The 16,687-nt window shown below is 33.9% G+C and overlaps 1 protein-coding gene across 1 annotated transcript in view; it reads left to right on the forward strand.

Moving 5' to 3' along the window:
- Window positions 1-16,687, forward strand: part of LOC142348636 (uncharacterized) — a 38,721-nt gene that overhangs the window by 12,735 nt on the left and 9,299 nt on the right. Inside the window, exon 2 of the mRNA XM_075400049.1 lies at window positions 7,329-7,526. Coding sequence (XP_075256164.1) covers window positions 7,329-7,526 — 198 coding nt within the window. The remainder of the gene's footprint in view (window positions 1-7,328; window positions 7,527-16,687) is intronic.

The following is a 16,687-nucleotide window of genomic DNA, read 5'->3' on the forward strand; positions in this document are numbered from 1 at the left end:
AAAATAACCTAAAACAACCTAAAAAAACCAAAACTATCCAAGATAATGGAAAAAAAAACAAAAATGGAAAGCGTAAAAACAAATATAACAAAAAGGTCTTTCAATGTCTATTAAGGGTTGCAAATGAGTAGATTATGTTCAATTTGCAAGTTTATGTCGTGAAAAGGACAAAATATAATCTACGATGAGGAAATTGTCCGGATTTCGGGAGAATGCTATGTTTTTGCGTACAAAACTTGCCTTTAAGACCTTTTGCTTTTGTAAATAAAAGCAACGTTCCTACTGACAATTCACAGGGCAGTCCAGGGGAGACAATAAAAATGTAACCGAAGAAAGGTAATTGGGGATAATAGCAATGTTGCAAAAGCTGTAATTATGTCAACATAAAATAAAAACTGTTCAATGACTGCGCAATTCCTCAGATTCTATGCGCAGACGCTTGACATTGAGTATGCTTTTGCGCGCTGCGCAGAACCATGAGCTTTTTGAATAAGCTCTTAGACCAATGAAATCTAAATGAAAACAATCGATAAGGCAAATTTGTTACAACATTTGAACAGTGCTCGATTATTTGACTCTTTACGAAAACAATAGCGCTCTTGTAGTGGGGTTTTTGTCTCATCATTGCTGTTAGCTCGGCTCACTTGCATCATTTTTCGCTTGATGCCTCTTTTTAACGGCTTAAGTCAATTTGCATGATTTTAGTCTTCGTATACTAACTGTTTCGCTCAAACCATTGACTTATATTTGCGCTGTGTTCAACTCATGATAGAACAAAATTATTTCACGTGGACCAGACCAAGAAGCCTTTAAGGGCTGTTTTACACGATCAACTATCAACATGGAGGCAAACAGGAGAATATTCGGAGATTTCTTTCTGAACGAAAATATTGTCTTGAGCAAGGATTTTGTTTTTCTCTCTGAGCTGAAAAAAAAGTCTAGATGACTTTATAGCTGGCGATTAAACTAATAAACGTCTTTTGTAATTGTTTGCTGTCTATTTAATTTGGGATTAGAATATCAACACCAGTGGTTACCGATAAGGCAAAAATTCCTTCTCCGTCTGGTTCAGTTCGAATTCCAGACAGAACAGTTGTTAAGGCCCTGAGTCGATCGTTTGTGGCGGATTTAAAAGCCTCTTTAAGTGTTTTCTGAATCTGAAGGTAATGTTATAATGGAAGAAAATAGGGATACAAGGAAATGTGGAATGGAAAAAAAATAGGGTGCACATAGCTTCGCGGTGGAGAACTCAATAACAACTATACTGGGATTTAGAAAAATATTACATAGAGCAGGTGAAAATACATCTCAAAAGATTATTGATATTATGAGGTTTAACACTATTAACAATCACTGTAATATGATTTTATGTGTTGAACATAATGGTAATAATACGGACATACTATACACTTTTAATCTAATAGAGCCGCCTGGTTACATGATAAACGTTATACGAACTAATGTGCTATATCAAAAATGCTACTAAGCAAAAAAAGAATATATAGAGTTTCCTATAAGAGATGAGAGAGAAAGACCAATTGACTTTAATGGTGATGTTTTAAGTTTTACTTTACAATTAGTTTAATATTCAGTTATAGTTTTAGTTAAAGTTATAGTTATAGATAAAGTTATACTTATAGTCAGCACTATAACTATAGCTAATGCTATTACTAAAGCTAATACGATAACTATAGCTAGTACTATAACTATTGCTAAAACTCTAACTATAACTAAAACTATACTATAACTATAACCATAGCTAAAACTAAAAATATAACTATATCTAATACTCTAACAACTATGGCCTTAGTCCCAATTTTTATTAAACTATAAAACTCTCCAATCCCAATCAATTCTTAACTTACCATGATTACTTTGTATTTTAGATTCATCGATAAATATGTAATTGTAAGCCTCTCTTCATATTTTATCACCTTTTTGAGCAAATTCTTCATAAGTAGTTTCATATTCGTTAAATTGTTAAAGAAGTCTCTATGTATTGATTGAAGTACCTTACATCTTTGTTCGAATAAAAAAACATAATACAGGTTTGTCTAGAGTAACATTTTACCGATTTGTCTAGAGTATTAATATTTGTCCAGAGTAAAAATATCACAGAGTTTCTAGAAATCTTTGGGCAAATCACAAAGCGAAGGTAAATATTTTATATCTTCAATAAACTCAACATCCGCTTTATCATTTGCACTATCTACACTTTCATTTTGATCACCAGTATGAGCAATGATATTAAATTATTAAAGTATATATTACCTATAATTAGCTTTTTTTATTAAGGATGTCTTACCACGTTCACTAGGTCCTGATTTTATACATCTAAGTTTCTCTGGAAATACAGACCTGATAATCATATCATCATCTTTTCACAATGATTCCAGATCTTTGTTAATATCAATAATAATAAAATTATCATCGTCACTACTACAATTGCTATTGCAAAATCTATATCTATTGCTGTTGCTATTGCTATTGTTATGGGGCCTCGCACATGCATCGCCATTGCTATTGCGCTTGTTGTTGCTATAGATATTGTCTTTACTATAGATATTGCCATTACTGTTGCTATTACTATGTCTATTGCTAAAGACATTGTGTTTGCTATTGCTAATGCTATAGATAGTGTCTTTACTATAGATATTTGCTTTACTATTGTTTTTGTCATTGTCATTGCTATTGCAATTGTTATTACTATGAACATTATCACTGCTATTGCTAAAGCTATTGCTATCTCTATTGCTAAGGGATTTTGTCAGTGTTTCACCAAAACTATAATCCAAACAATAGCATTTATCTTATATATTTATCATATAGCATCTATCATAGTTGTTTCTATTTTTATGACTGAAAACGAATGAGTACCATCAATTGGGTGTAAATTAATTTTAGGAATAACAATATCCTCTTCATTAACAATCTGCCAAGCAGGTTCCCTGATATTTATTGGTTTTTGATCTCAATCGCATTACCATTTCAATTGGAGTTAGATTAATATCTTTGCCATATCCTCTATTTCATTATTGCTGATGGTTTTACTCTCAATATTGTATTCTTTACTAAATTCGTTAAAAGTTAGGATAGTCCTTTTAATTTGTATATTATTTCAGATCTAAAAAATGGAAAGAGGAAGTCTTATATTTGGTGTAATAATTAGAGCTGCAGTTCGCTATATATTATATAATTCGTCACCGAGTAAATTTGCAAAGCTTGAAGAAGGATTTGGCGGATTTAAAGATTTAAGGAAAAAAATTAAGCGAGTTTTGATTACTATTGTTTATGGTTCAACTGGTAGTGGTAAGACCTATTCTGTTTGACATTTTTAAAAGATATATGAAAAAGGATGGTGAAAACAAGAAAATAATCATGGTATTTAAAGATAAAAAAGATTGGATGAATCAAGAAACAAATAAATTGGGCGCATACTATGAGTTAAATAGAGGAGATCACAATAGCAAATTTAGACCGCTTCAAAATTAGTGTGATTGTTCTTGATGATATGGGACATCAATTAGAACAGAAAAAATTACTTTATTAATTCACAGAAGGCTGTCGTCACGGTATTGAAGAATAGAAGATAGTAAGGTGTCACAAACTTGCCCACATAGATATCAGGTCAAAAGATAATACTGGCAATATTTATATAACAACTGGTAGAACTTATGCTCTATTTAAAAATCTGAATAAAAAAATTTTGGGATAAAACACAACATTCTTTAAATAGTTCATTGCTCGATTAGTGAGTATTACAAATATCATGAAATATTAGCAGAAGAGCTGAATTATGATGTGATGTGATTAAAAATGAAACTCGTGACAACTCTTGTATTATTATTGATAAAAATAGAACTACGGTATATCACTCAAGTTTGGTTCGCTTTATAAAGAAATTTTAAACGCTTATAGTTTGAGAGGATTAACCGAAAAAAGATAGATAGAACTATGTCATATATGAGACTAGGGGCGGTAGATTTCTTTGATAGAAACCTTATTTGTAGGGATAAATTTAAGTTTTGTTTTTAAATAAAAGCCATGTGTCCAGAACAATTCAAGTACAAGATGATGTTTTAACAAAAGAAGAATTTAATTCAAATTGTTGGAGATGGGTCTCATAAATTTGTGAAACTAAAAGCTGGGCAATTTTGATGTAATTATATACAACCAGGCAGTTCAATGAAAACTAATGGTCTTTTGGCCGTTGCCGCAAGTACGATGTTAAATTGAACAAACACAATGATTAATGGCAGAGCATATGGTTATGATGTTTGTAATGAAGACGATAAGTTGGACTTTGTTAGTGACCTGTGGAGTATAGTGGGTGACCCGAGCACCCACGCAATGAAATGACATCTGGTCTTGATGTCCGAATAGTCGAGGTCAAACTAATCAACCTATATGAAGAAAATAAAAACAAAAAGGAAAAGGTTTAAATAAAAAAGGAAAGGATACTATAAATACAGATTATAATAAATATGAATATTTTAGTGTTCATCTTAACTATGTTTTAGATAATGTGGCAGCAGGCGGAAAAAACTTATAGATAATAAATATAACGGTACTGTTTTTAATAAGGTGGGTAGAAGATGTTTAAATGACTGTATGGACTCTAAAAATCATGCTCGAAATCTAATCAAAATTTTAGCCTATAAAAATAATGGTTGTTAAATGTTTAGAGTGTAAAAATAAGGCTGGTAGTTAAATAACTCTAGTGGTCATTGCGATTTTTCTCATTAGGATAAAATGGGTGAAAGGGAGTGTGGTTTTAAATAACTCAGTGGTGTTTGTCGTAAAAATGATTGTTAGAATAACAGGTCTACTGTAGATATTATTGCCAAAAAGTAGTGCTAGCGCTAACACCGGGACTAAAACTGGGTCTAGTGCTGGGTCTAATTCTAAAGTTAGTGCAAAGATTAGTGCTAGGGCGAAGACCGGTGCTGGTGCTAAGACTAGTGAAGATACTAGAGCTAAGACTGGCGATATGCAAAGCAAGTTTCCTGATGATGATGGAGATATCTATCTACCAAACTGATCAGGGAACTTGCTTCGCAGATCAACAGTTGGTTGTAAAACATGTATTAAATGTAATACTACTAAGACTTTACTATTTTTTGATAAAAAAGCACATGTAAATAATATCTGGCAGAAAAAATTCGATGAAAAAGTGTTCAATCTCTCATTTCTAGAGGTAATATTACAACTCATGTTTGAAAAATTTGTGTTGCAAGCTATAATTGTGAGCAAAATAATAAAGTTGTGAATAATTTATTGGAAATTGATAATAATTTTCACCAATTATTAGCAGCAGATTGAATTTTATTAGAAATAGACTTGTAAGTAAACTATTTCAGTAAACTATCGTGCGGGTGGTTTCTTAGGCGTAAAGTAGACTATTTTTTTTAAAGTTACCTATTTTATCAAGTTATCTATTTTATTAAATAGGAGTGTTATCACTATAAGAGGTAATGATTTCATCCTTAAGGAGTGTTATCACTATTAGGGGGTTTGTAATAGCTGAAAATGAAAGAAATGAAAAGAAACAATTTAAGTTTTAATTAGCAGGATGATATCAAACTTATTGAAACATTTATTTCACAAAAACTCAAATTATGAAAAATTCTACTTCTATCACAGTTCTAGATTGCAACTGACTATCTTTCACAAGCTCTGCTATGAACATTGTTTGAAAATTTTCCTTTCCGAATAGTAGTCTGTTGAGGATAGAATCCTCGGATAACTTTCACATGCTTGGTAAAAGTTGATATGGCTCTGAATAATTGAATGGCATAGAATGGCCAAAGGCCTTTACGAATATCTTTTATCATTGAGCAGTTGTTTTAACGAAATGTACTCTTTATTGTCATGATGATTTTGTATCAGTTTTTCCCATATGTATCCCTTGTCATAAATTGTCAGCAGATATAATCGATTGAGTTTTCCCCCAAATATTGTTGACTGTTGTTAGATATGAATCAATTTACCAATTTTGAAAGAATTTCTCAGCTTATCGCGAAATGATAAATATTGCGGCACGTGTTTTTTTTCAAATTTGTCCAGTGTTTCCTGATGCTTGTATTGCAGTAAATCTTTCATAAACTTGGTAAGCAATAGCTGGAAGAATTTTGCTTTTGTTAGCTTCCCAATCTCAATTTCGTGTCCAGCAGTTTTGTCAGGTGTGTTTTTGTTTTCTTTACAAAATGTAGTCAATTAATTGTTAAATCAGTCAACTCGTTTAAATCTTCTGTAGATAAAGATGCATTTGATAAAACTCCAGTAAATAAAGTTTCATCAAATGACAAAAATTAGTTAAATTTTTTGCTAGTCTTTGTAGTGATTTGAAAATCATGATGAATAAAAAAAAAGAATGAGGTAGAAAAAAAAGGTCTACCCAGTGAGAATTATTCTAGAACATTTTAGATTATTCGGACATGTTTGCTAACTTAAAATTAGTTATGCTTTCTCAAGTAATTACTTGCTTTAAAGTAAAATAATAATTACATCCTTATATTAAATTCAATAGTTTGCATAACTTATTAAAAGAATTTGAAATATACTTAAACTTGCCAGCCAATTTTTAGAGACATCTATATTCAAAAATTTTCAACCGTTTGATATTATTATGTTAATGGCGGCGGCCACTTCTGTTAACGGCGGCCGTCATTTTAGCAAGACAACACTTTTTTCATCATTTGATATGTGTGATGTTATACCAAAAATGTTTTTCCTCTTAGCTTCTTCAATTAAACTGAAAATTGTTATTCCCCACCACTTTGTTGAGGGTTTCTGAATTTTATTTGTCGTAAACTTTAAAAAATTTGTTAAGTAGTGGATAAGTAGTGGATAAAATGAAATGGTTTTGGCATCTTCAAAGACTTCATGCTGATTTTGGTCTGATAAAATTGCTCGGGATCAACAAATGTTGAGTTAAGTTGAGCTTTTGGAGCCAAATTTTGGGGTTTTTTGGCATTAAAGGTTCAAAATTTGCATTTTGAAAGACAAACTGAAAAACTGGGACTTCGGCGTCGTAGAACAAGCGTCGTAGAACAAGCGTAGATTATTGTGCCAAAATCGAGGAGAAAGAAACTTAGACGATTTTATGTAATAAATACTGATATTAGTAGTGGATAAAAGGGGGTACCAATCGAGCATGAATACGCGTTAGCGTTGAGTCGTTGGTTTGAACCCCCATTTTGTGCACAACTCTATGTAATTGGTGGGGTTTTGCACAATTTACGGTGGGGGACGGAAAAGGTCCAAAATAAATAAAAACATTTCACAGATCAGTAAGTTTTGATCAACGTTAATCACACTTTTTTCAGTTATTAGAACACGAGTTCGGCCGGAATTTTTGTGCATAAACAATAGAAGCTCTGTCTTGTGGTCTAATTATATTCCTTTCACTACAAAATACGATACATACAGTCGAAAGGATGACTTTGCCATCCTCAAAAACGAAGAAGCAGTCTCAGATGTTTGCCCTAGCTTCAGAGGAATCAACGTATGCTCAGAACAAATAGAGGGACATATTTTCATCTGTTAATCATTTTCAAGGCTAAATGTTACATCAAAGTGGTTTTCTAATGGCCTGCTTTATTAACATTGATAGAACAGACAGAAGTTTGTTGGTGTGTTTTCTACTGTTTGCAAATTTTAGTAGTTTTTTGGGGTTCTAATGGCCTCCTTCTCTTTCCAAAATTAACTATTTTTTGGAGCCTAATTGTTGTGATAAACTTATTAAATAGCAAATTCTTTGCTATTTGATAAGTAGTGTTTCAGTTTAGCTTAGTGGCGACGAACCGGAAATATTGTTGGACTGCCCTAGAAAAGGGGATTTTAGAGTTCTGGTTAATGTGAAGTGCGTTCATAAGGAATTCCAACTATCAAATCTTTCTGTTACCGTCAAGGGAGAAATCAACGTGATTATCAAAAACAAGAAGTCCCGGTTAGGGCAGAAAAATCACGAATCATCTGAAGTCCCGGTTAGGGCAGAAAAATCTCGAGTAATTAGAAGTCCCGGTTAGGGCAGAAAAATCGTGAACATCAGAAGGCCCGGCTAGGGCAGAAGTTCACAAATATGGACAACAGTATGACTCTCCGCTCGTGGGCTGAGCAGACAACATGTGTTTTTTGCAACTCGGGAACACAGAAAGTTGATGAGATAAATTGTGCCACCTGTCATAAAGTTGCTCATTTAAAATGCGTGGGACTCGGAATGCCTGTGAAAGGACATATGCTCTGGAACTGTCTAGATTGTGGACCGCATTCTCTCGGTGCACTTACTGATATTGTGTTGGAGCTGAAACAAAAAATAGCTGCATTAGAAACTGTCCCAGAAGATATCAGGTCGCTGAAACTAGAGGTCACTGCACTCAAACCTAAATATAGCTCGGTCGTACAGCAAACAACGCAGAATGAAAGCAATTCTTTTAACCCTACCAATAGATCTGAAAACGGAATTTTCGGTTTTGAACTCGCAGGCCGAAGCAAGGCTCCTTTTCAACCTTTCAGGAGTCGTTTTAACAGCACGAACAGCTCAAAAAGACATAAACCGGATGACGAGAATGACGATGATGCAATGAACACTGAGGATTTTCAGGTGCGAAAGAAAACAATGCGACCCCAAAGGCAAAACTTTGCTACGAAGCAGAGTCATGATGATTTCAATGGTATCAAGAAAAAACCTTCTAGGCGACACATTTTTCTTGGGAGACTAAATTCAAACTGCACAGAAAATATGATTAGAAACTGGTGTTGTGAAAGCGGAGCCCCTGTACTCCACCTGCGAGAAATTACAAAGGAAGGCTCAAAAATGAAAAGCTTTCACCTAGTTTTTCTCCGAAGAGGCCCATCAAACTATTATGGAAGACAGTTTTTGGCCAAGCAATGTGGTTCATGGACGTTTCTTTTTGAATGATGATGCTCGGAACTGGTTGAGATCACTCCCACCAGACCTTTCGAATGAATCTTGACTCAAAAATATTACGTGTGCACTTTTAAATGCACGTTCAGTCAGAAATAAAATTGAGCAATTTGAAGATGAAATTCTAATCAATGAATACGATATTTTCTTTATTAATGAATCTTGGATCTCCTCGAACATTGATGAAAATTGGATAATAAAGCAACTTTACTCCAGTTCAAACTGTTATGATCATTTCAATCTTCCGAGAACGTATGCAAAAGGTGGTGGACTCATTGCCATTTATAAGAGACACTTAAATTTAAGGCTCACTTCACATGGCTGCAATCCGTTTTTGGAATACGCATGGTTTCAGTTGAAAACCAACGAAATTGTTAATATTTGTTTGCTATACCGCCCACCAATTGCTAACTCTACTGATTTTTGGAAATTTCTCTATGACGAAGTGTTGCCATTTTCACTGGAAGGAAATGTAATTATTATGGGTGACTTTAATCTTCCCCATAGCACCAGATTGACGAATTTCTTAGGAGAATCAAGTCTTTCCCAGATTGTTCTAGAGCCGACTCATGAGAGTGGAAATATTCTTGACCTGATCATTACAAATAACTGCGAAAAGGTCTCAGTATTGTTAGCAAAAGAACTGAGTTTCTCTGATCATAAATTAATCAAATTCGTGATGGCATCGGAGATAACATCCCAAAAATCCTCTCAGTGTGTTCGGAAAATTTGGAGAAATGTGGAATGGAAAGATTTCAGCAATGCTTTGGAGTTACCGTTAGCTCTCAATCAGCACATCACAAAGCCACATGACCTTGCAGAATTGCTCGTTGACACTTTTGTTGAAGCTGTGAAATATAATGTACCCGCTGAAAAGCGCAGCACAAAAACAAACATTTGTCCTTTTTTTGACACAGAGCTTGAAACATTGAAACGGATGCGTCGCCGAACAGAGCGTTTCTACCAAAAGAACCCAACAAGTGAGAAAAAATTAGCGTACCAGCAAGCTATTTTAAAGTATAAAGAAGCTTTTAAACGGAAGAAGTCGTTGTACTTTGACAGAAACGTCAATAAAAACATCAACCTGCGTGTTAAATTTGCAAATTTTAATCGGCTACTTGGTGTTCCCACTGAGCACAAGGTTCCAAGGAACTGGGGATCAGTTAAAACGAGCGTTGACAGATTTCAGAAGTTCTTCAGAGACAAGGTACTTGATATCAGAGAATTAATTCCTACTTCCACTGACAATGGCCTGAATAGCTTGTTTTTGGTTGATGAATTTAATCACGTCAATATGTCTCTTGATCAGTTCAATTCAGTGGAATTAAAAAATGTAAGAGAAGCTCTTATTGATACATCAAATAGTTTCTGCGTGCTAGACCCAGTTCCAACAAGTGTGGCTAAGCAGACTTTTGTCTCCTGGTGTGATCATTTTCTGAATCTAGCCAATAGCAGCTTTGAACGAGGCACGTTTCCTGATTTTTTCAAAACTGCAGTCATAAAGCCAAATCTGAAAAAACCGAACCTTGACACTGAATTACCTAGCAGCTATAGGCCTATTGCAAATACATTATTCTTCTCAAAATTATTAGAACGATTAGCGGCTGATCAACTTAAAGAGTATCTTGAAAATTACAAACTTTTGGATGTGCAACAGTCAGCATATAGAGCTGGCCACTCTACGGAAACTTGCTTAATTAAAACATTCAATGATATCCTGCTCCAACTTAATTCAAACAAAAAACAACTGATTTTGGGCTTGGTTCTCTCAGCAGCTTTCGATACAGTAGATCATGACATTTTTGGCTGGGTGTTAGAAAATCGGTTCAACATCAGAGGTAAATGCAAAAGTTGGATCATGTCTTACATCAGCAAACGAAAACAGAAAGTACAAATTGGAAACTGCCTCTCTGCTGAAGAAATTGTTGATTTTGGCGTACCACAAGGTTCGATCCTTGGACCTCTGCTTTTTACTATGTACGTAACTCCAATTGGTGATTTGATGAAGCGAATTCAGTTGAGATATCAGGTTTATGCAGATGATACACTAATTCTTTCGACTTTGAGGCAACAAACCTTGGAACATGATATAAAGGATCTAGACACGAAGTTGAGTCTTTTGTTCCAGGCTTTCAGTCAGATGAAGTTAAGAGTAAATCCTGATAAGACTGAAGTAATGTTAATCTCGTCAAGAAAGCAAAAACTGAACTTAGCTAAGCTTGATTTAGCAGGGGAAAATCTCACGTTGAAGCCCAGTTTTAAATCACTGGGCATAACGATCGACCAACACCTTTCTTTGACAAGACACATAAACTCAGTGACTGCTTCGTGCTACAATGAGCTTCGCAAACTGTACAAGATCAGACATTATCTTACGATTGAAACGAGAAAACTAGTGGTCCAGAACCTTATAATATCTCGCCTTGATTACTGCAACTCAGTTTTATCTGGAGTACCCAAAACAGAGATTATGAAATTCCAACGGGTACAGAATGCAGCGTGTCGGTTTATCTTTTCACTGAAAAAGTCTGAATCATGCAAAGATTTCATGTATCATCTACATTGGCTTCCTACCGATAAACGGATTGATTTTAAAGTACTGATTTTTGTCCATAAAATTATTCATAAGTGTCATGTGCCGGATTATTTGAATCATCTTGTGGAAATTCAACCTGACCAGTACAGGAAAAGATCAGTAAATGCTTTCAAGGCTGTCACAGTTCAGTCAAAAAATTCATATGGCGATAGAGCTTTTTGCATTCGCGGTCCGAAATTATGGAACAAACTACCCCAAACACTCAGAGAAATAAGCGACCATAAACTATTCAGGAAGGAACTCAAGACACTTTTCTTTTCAATGTGTTACGGACAGCCTGTTTTCAGAAATTAGTATGGATTGCGATGCTAGAAGAAGGTCCAGAATTGATACCATCAAAAGAAACCTCAGTTTGAGGGGCTGTCTAGTTTATGACAAATCGAAGCCGTATCGACGAATTATTGTTGATAATGAACAACAATTTCAAAAGCGTACTTGCATTTTGGGATCATCTCTTGTGTTTGGTGTTTTTATTCAAAATAGTGTTACAATTTCATGTCCAGGTGGTAGTATATCTACTATGTGCTCTGAAAGCGTCTTTACAGAAATTTTTGAAAGAAATGTACGCCAAGTTATTGTGATGGCAGGAACGAATAATCTATTTGACAAGAAAAATAAACGATTGATGGGCCCCGTAGAGACATCGGATGAAATGTTCTATCTGATTCAGAAATTGAAGTTCTACCGTTTGCATGTTTCAATTCTTGAGCTAATTAGTCGACGGGGGAAAGCGGAAACATATGCTAGAGTGAACTATTGTTACAGAGATGTTGCTCGAGAACTGAATGTCCCCTTTGTAACATTGAAGAAATTTAAGGCTGTGAAGCACCTAAGCAAAGACGGAATCCATCCAAATCCGCGAGATATTCGAGAACTTGCCTCTGATTTCAGACGTGCTGTAAAGCATATACTGAACTCTATTATACAGTGAAACGATATCAGTAAGAGCACGGTTAGTGCTGAAGATTTTAATCCTTTTAACAACGTTTTAAACCAATTATTCAAGATGTATGCGGTTCGGCTGATCTGACGATATTCCTGGTCTTGTTGTGTCAGAATTAGTATTTTCAATTGCCTGGCTAAGGCGGAAGATGAACATTCCTTGATGCCCAACATAACCCACCTTTGTGTACAGAAAGGGTGGATAAAGAAAGACCAGCACTACTACTTTGGAAAAACCAGATGAAATGAGTAAATTTTTTGTACTTTCGAGGCTATTGATTAATTCAATTTTTCACTGGTGAATATTTACTTTAAAGTCTCCGTTTCTAGCAAAAGTTTTAACCCTGTTAAATTTACTCAATCTATCAGTAGCATCATCATATGGTTCAAAAAGTTTTCGCATGCTTCGTACGTTATATTTTGTACAAGTTTCGAATTCAATTTGCCAGCTGCTAAATTCTGTATTAACGTTTTACTACTTGGTTAATCACCAAATTTAGTTTTTATTAAACACGAAGAAAATCAAACAAATATAAGGCTGCTTTTCAGTTTTTTTTTAAAATCCTAATTTGTAACTAAGTTTGTTCAACGCCTGGGCGGGTGCATGAGTAGAAGACAAAACTCAAAGCGTTCTAAAATATGATTAAAAGTTACCCATGAATGAATCTATTAATAGGAATTAAATTACTGCAGCAAATCACGAAGAGAAAAGGTAAACTTTTATTTTTTGCCTCATAAAAAATAGAACAGTATTTCACCAGCGCTTCCAGTTTTCTGTTCAAAAAGCACTCAAAGCTAGTCTGGAAAAACAGAAGAAAACTTATTTAATTAAAGACTTGAGGGATCTTTAACGTTTGTGCCCCCCAGTACGTTATGCTCCCCCCAGTTACAGAGCACGTGCCATTACATAGCAAATCATCATGTAAAAATATGGAACGTGCGACTGGGGGTGCAAATAATATGCACCCACTAAGCGGGGGGGGGGGGGCAGAAACGGAAAAGATCCGAACTGAGTTTTAAAAATAGAAGTGACTGAAAATCACACTGCATAAGATTCTACTAAAATAGAAGGCAGAAACCAAATCAAAAAGATCTAAAGACCAAAAAGCTAGAACAGTAAAAGTGTCGAAACTATCAGAACGTTACGATAAGCGTTCTTAGAAAGCATACAGAACCCTTTCAGAAAACTAATAGAAAAAAATGCAGCGAGAGCAGAAAAGAAGAAGCAAAAAGTCCAATTAAAACTGGTAACTGTACATTTGTACCTATGATCGGACAAGGATGCTCGTTAACGTGCGTTTGCACATGATGTTCCGACCCGAGTTCGTCTACATTTTTGACTCAATTGTCAACCTAATGATGAGATAATTAAAAATAGATGTTTGAGTTTAAATAAGTCGTTACAAAACCGAACTACTAATTGAATTGCACCATAACATGCCTCATTACACCGCTCACAAGATCTGCCATTAGAAAACTACGAGAAAAAATAAACAGAGTAATAAGCAAAAAGAAAATTTTTTCAGGGAAGGTGCTAAAAGAAGAGAAAAAGAAACACAAGTATTGACCTCTCTTAAAACTTTTTTGAATATGCATGTTGTCCGAAAAACAAAAAATCAGTTACCACATTCCAACAATGGAAAAATAATTTTTGAATTACAAGGAATTGGATGAATCCTCTCAATGATGAGAATAAATTACAAGTTTAAGAAAAGAACAAAACCTGAAAAGTAAAAAATAATCTTTGAGAACGATCGCAATAAATTGAGTGCATTGGGCAACATAATTCATTCAATCCTCATTTAGAAGCTTATGAGACCATCCAGCATTTTACGACTGCACGAGCAATTTCAAAAAGGCAAAAACAGCAAAATCAAAAAAATTAGGGAGATAAGTGTCGAAGCCAATGAAAAAAGAAATGATTGGTTTAATTTTATTTAATCTCATTTAATTTTTTAACAGCATTGGGGTTCTTCTTTTTTTAACAATATGACTTCAGAAAATCAATAAGTATGAACAAATTTAATAACACTACGAAAAATTTGAGGGAACCCGTTATATCAAAGGAAGACGGCTTTATATCAACGCCGTTAAATTCAATAGCTTTTACGCCAAAATACGCCAAGTTATGACTCAATGAGAAGGCGAGAATATTTTTTAAGCATAAGTCACCAACCAGACAAAACAATAAGTCTTATGATTATGAAAACAACAACAAATACATGCAAAAACCTAAAATTCACCAGAGAAGTGCGAGAAGAAAGTGTCGAAGCCCTTTAAACCATAAGCGTTTCTCTGAAACTTTATCTGTGATCCATTGGCCGTCTTTTATAATCCAATTGGAACTATCAATTTTAAGATAATGAGACAAGATTTCAAAAGGAGCCAAAAATACAAAAAAAAACAAAAATGTTATAAAATATTTTTGAAAATTAGTGGCATCGAAGTCATAAAACCAATAGTTAGCTGATAAAATCGCTAACCCGATTTTTTTGGAACAAAATTTTTAAAAAGAAGATTGTCATGTCCTTACTGAGACTGACTTACATCTCGTAAAATAATTTTTTTTGTGCTTAGTGTCCAAAAAAGTGTTTTTTTAAGGTCTTAGCAGCCACTAAATTCAATAGCTCTCAATGGAAGTAATCAAATACGGTAACTTATGCTTAGATAAAGAGATAAAAATATGTGTTATCTTACAGTTATAAATAAGATATCACAATAAGTCTTATGATTAAGAAAACAACAACAAAAGCAGGCGAAAACCAAAAATTTTTGTAGAAAAGTGCAATAAAATGTCGAAGCCATTTAAACCATAACTTTTCTCTGAAGCCTTTATATATGATCCATTGAACGCCTTTTCTGATTCGTTGAGCACTTGAGAACTATCAATATTGGATAATGTGATAGAATTTTAAAGGGAACAAAAGTTTTTAAAAAATCCAAAAAATAAAAAAAAACTAGGAAAACTCGTGGCATTGAACTCATGAAACCAATAGTTATATGATCAAACTGCTAGCCAGATTCGATTCAGCTGCAGTAAAAGAGGAGGAGGTCTTGTCATTTTTGAGACTGACCTACAGTTCACGAAAAGAAGTTTAAGATTGGTTAATGTCCAAAAAATTTCAAAAAAATATTTTCAAAGTATTAACAGCCATTAAAATCAAGATCTTTCAACGGAAATCAAAAACACATTATGTTATGTTTTGATGGCAAGAGAAGTATGTTTCTCATTAAAATATCACCAATCAGACATCACACAAAAACCTATGATTATGAAAATATCGGAAAATTCATGCAGAAACCAAAAAACTCAGTAGAAAAGTGCGAGAAGAAAGTGTCGAAGCCATTTAAACCATGAGCTTTTCTCTGAAAACTTTATCTATGAGCCATTGGACGTATTCTGTTAGCCCATCAGAACTATCAGTGTTTGGATAAAGAAATATGATTTCAGAGAAACCAAAATTACAAAAAAAATATCCAAAAAACTTTTGAAAAAATTGGGAAAACTCGTGGCATGGAAGTCATAAACACAATAGTTAGAAGATAAAACCGCTTACCAGATTATTCTTGGTTGTAGTAAAAAGAAAGAGCTCCTGTTTTTACTGAGAGTGACTAAATTAACATCAAAATAAATTTAACATCTTTTAATGGTAAAAAAAGAAATTTGAAAAATTATTTTTTAAAGTCTTGACAGCCATTAGCTGTCCACTCAAAGCACTAAATAGTTTTACCTATTGCGCTTAGGAAAAATGATTGCTTTTAAATAGCGATTTTTTATGCCATAGGACTCACAAAATTCAAAATTTCGAAAAGAAAATCAAAATTTCCTTTAAAGTCTCGAAAACTCGAGGGTCGAAGAAAAAAAAATGAGCGGTTCATTGAAAACGAAATTTTCGTTCATTGAGTATCATGAGAATGCAAACGAGGTTTGTCATTACGGAACCTCAATATGAAAATAAATAGTCTCTATGTCACTAAAAACTATAGTAACAAAAAAAAGTTCTCTAAAAAAACAGCTCTCAATATGAAATCGGGTTCTTTTCATTGTAAATTTCCTCACGAGACCACAACTAACGTTTTTTTTTGCTATATTTAAAGCTATATTGAGACAGAATTTCAAAAGGAACCAAAAATACAAAAAAAATAGAAAAAATTTTTTTAATTTTTTTTGAAAACTCGTGGCATCGAAGTCATAAAACCAATAGTTTGCTGATAAAATC

The sequence above is a fragment of the Convolutriloba macropyga genome, chromosome 10, assembly GCF_964194025.1.
Source record: "Convolutriloba macropyga chromosome 10, txConMacr16.3, whole genome shotgun sequence".
Lineage (NCBI taxonomy): Eukaryota > Metazoa > Xenacoelomorpha > Acoela > Convolutidae > Convolutriloba > Convolutriloba macropyga.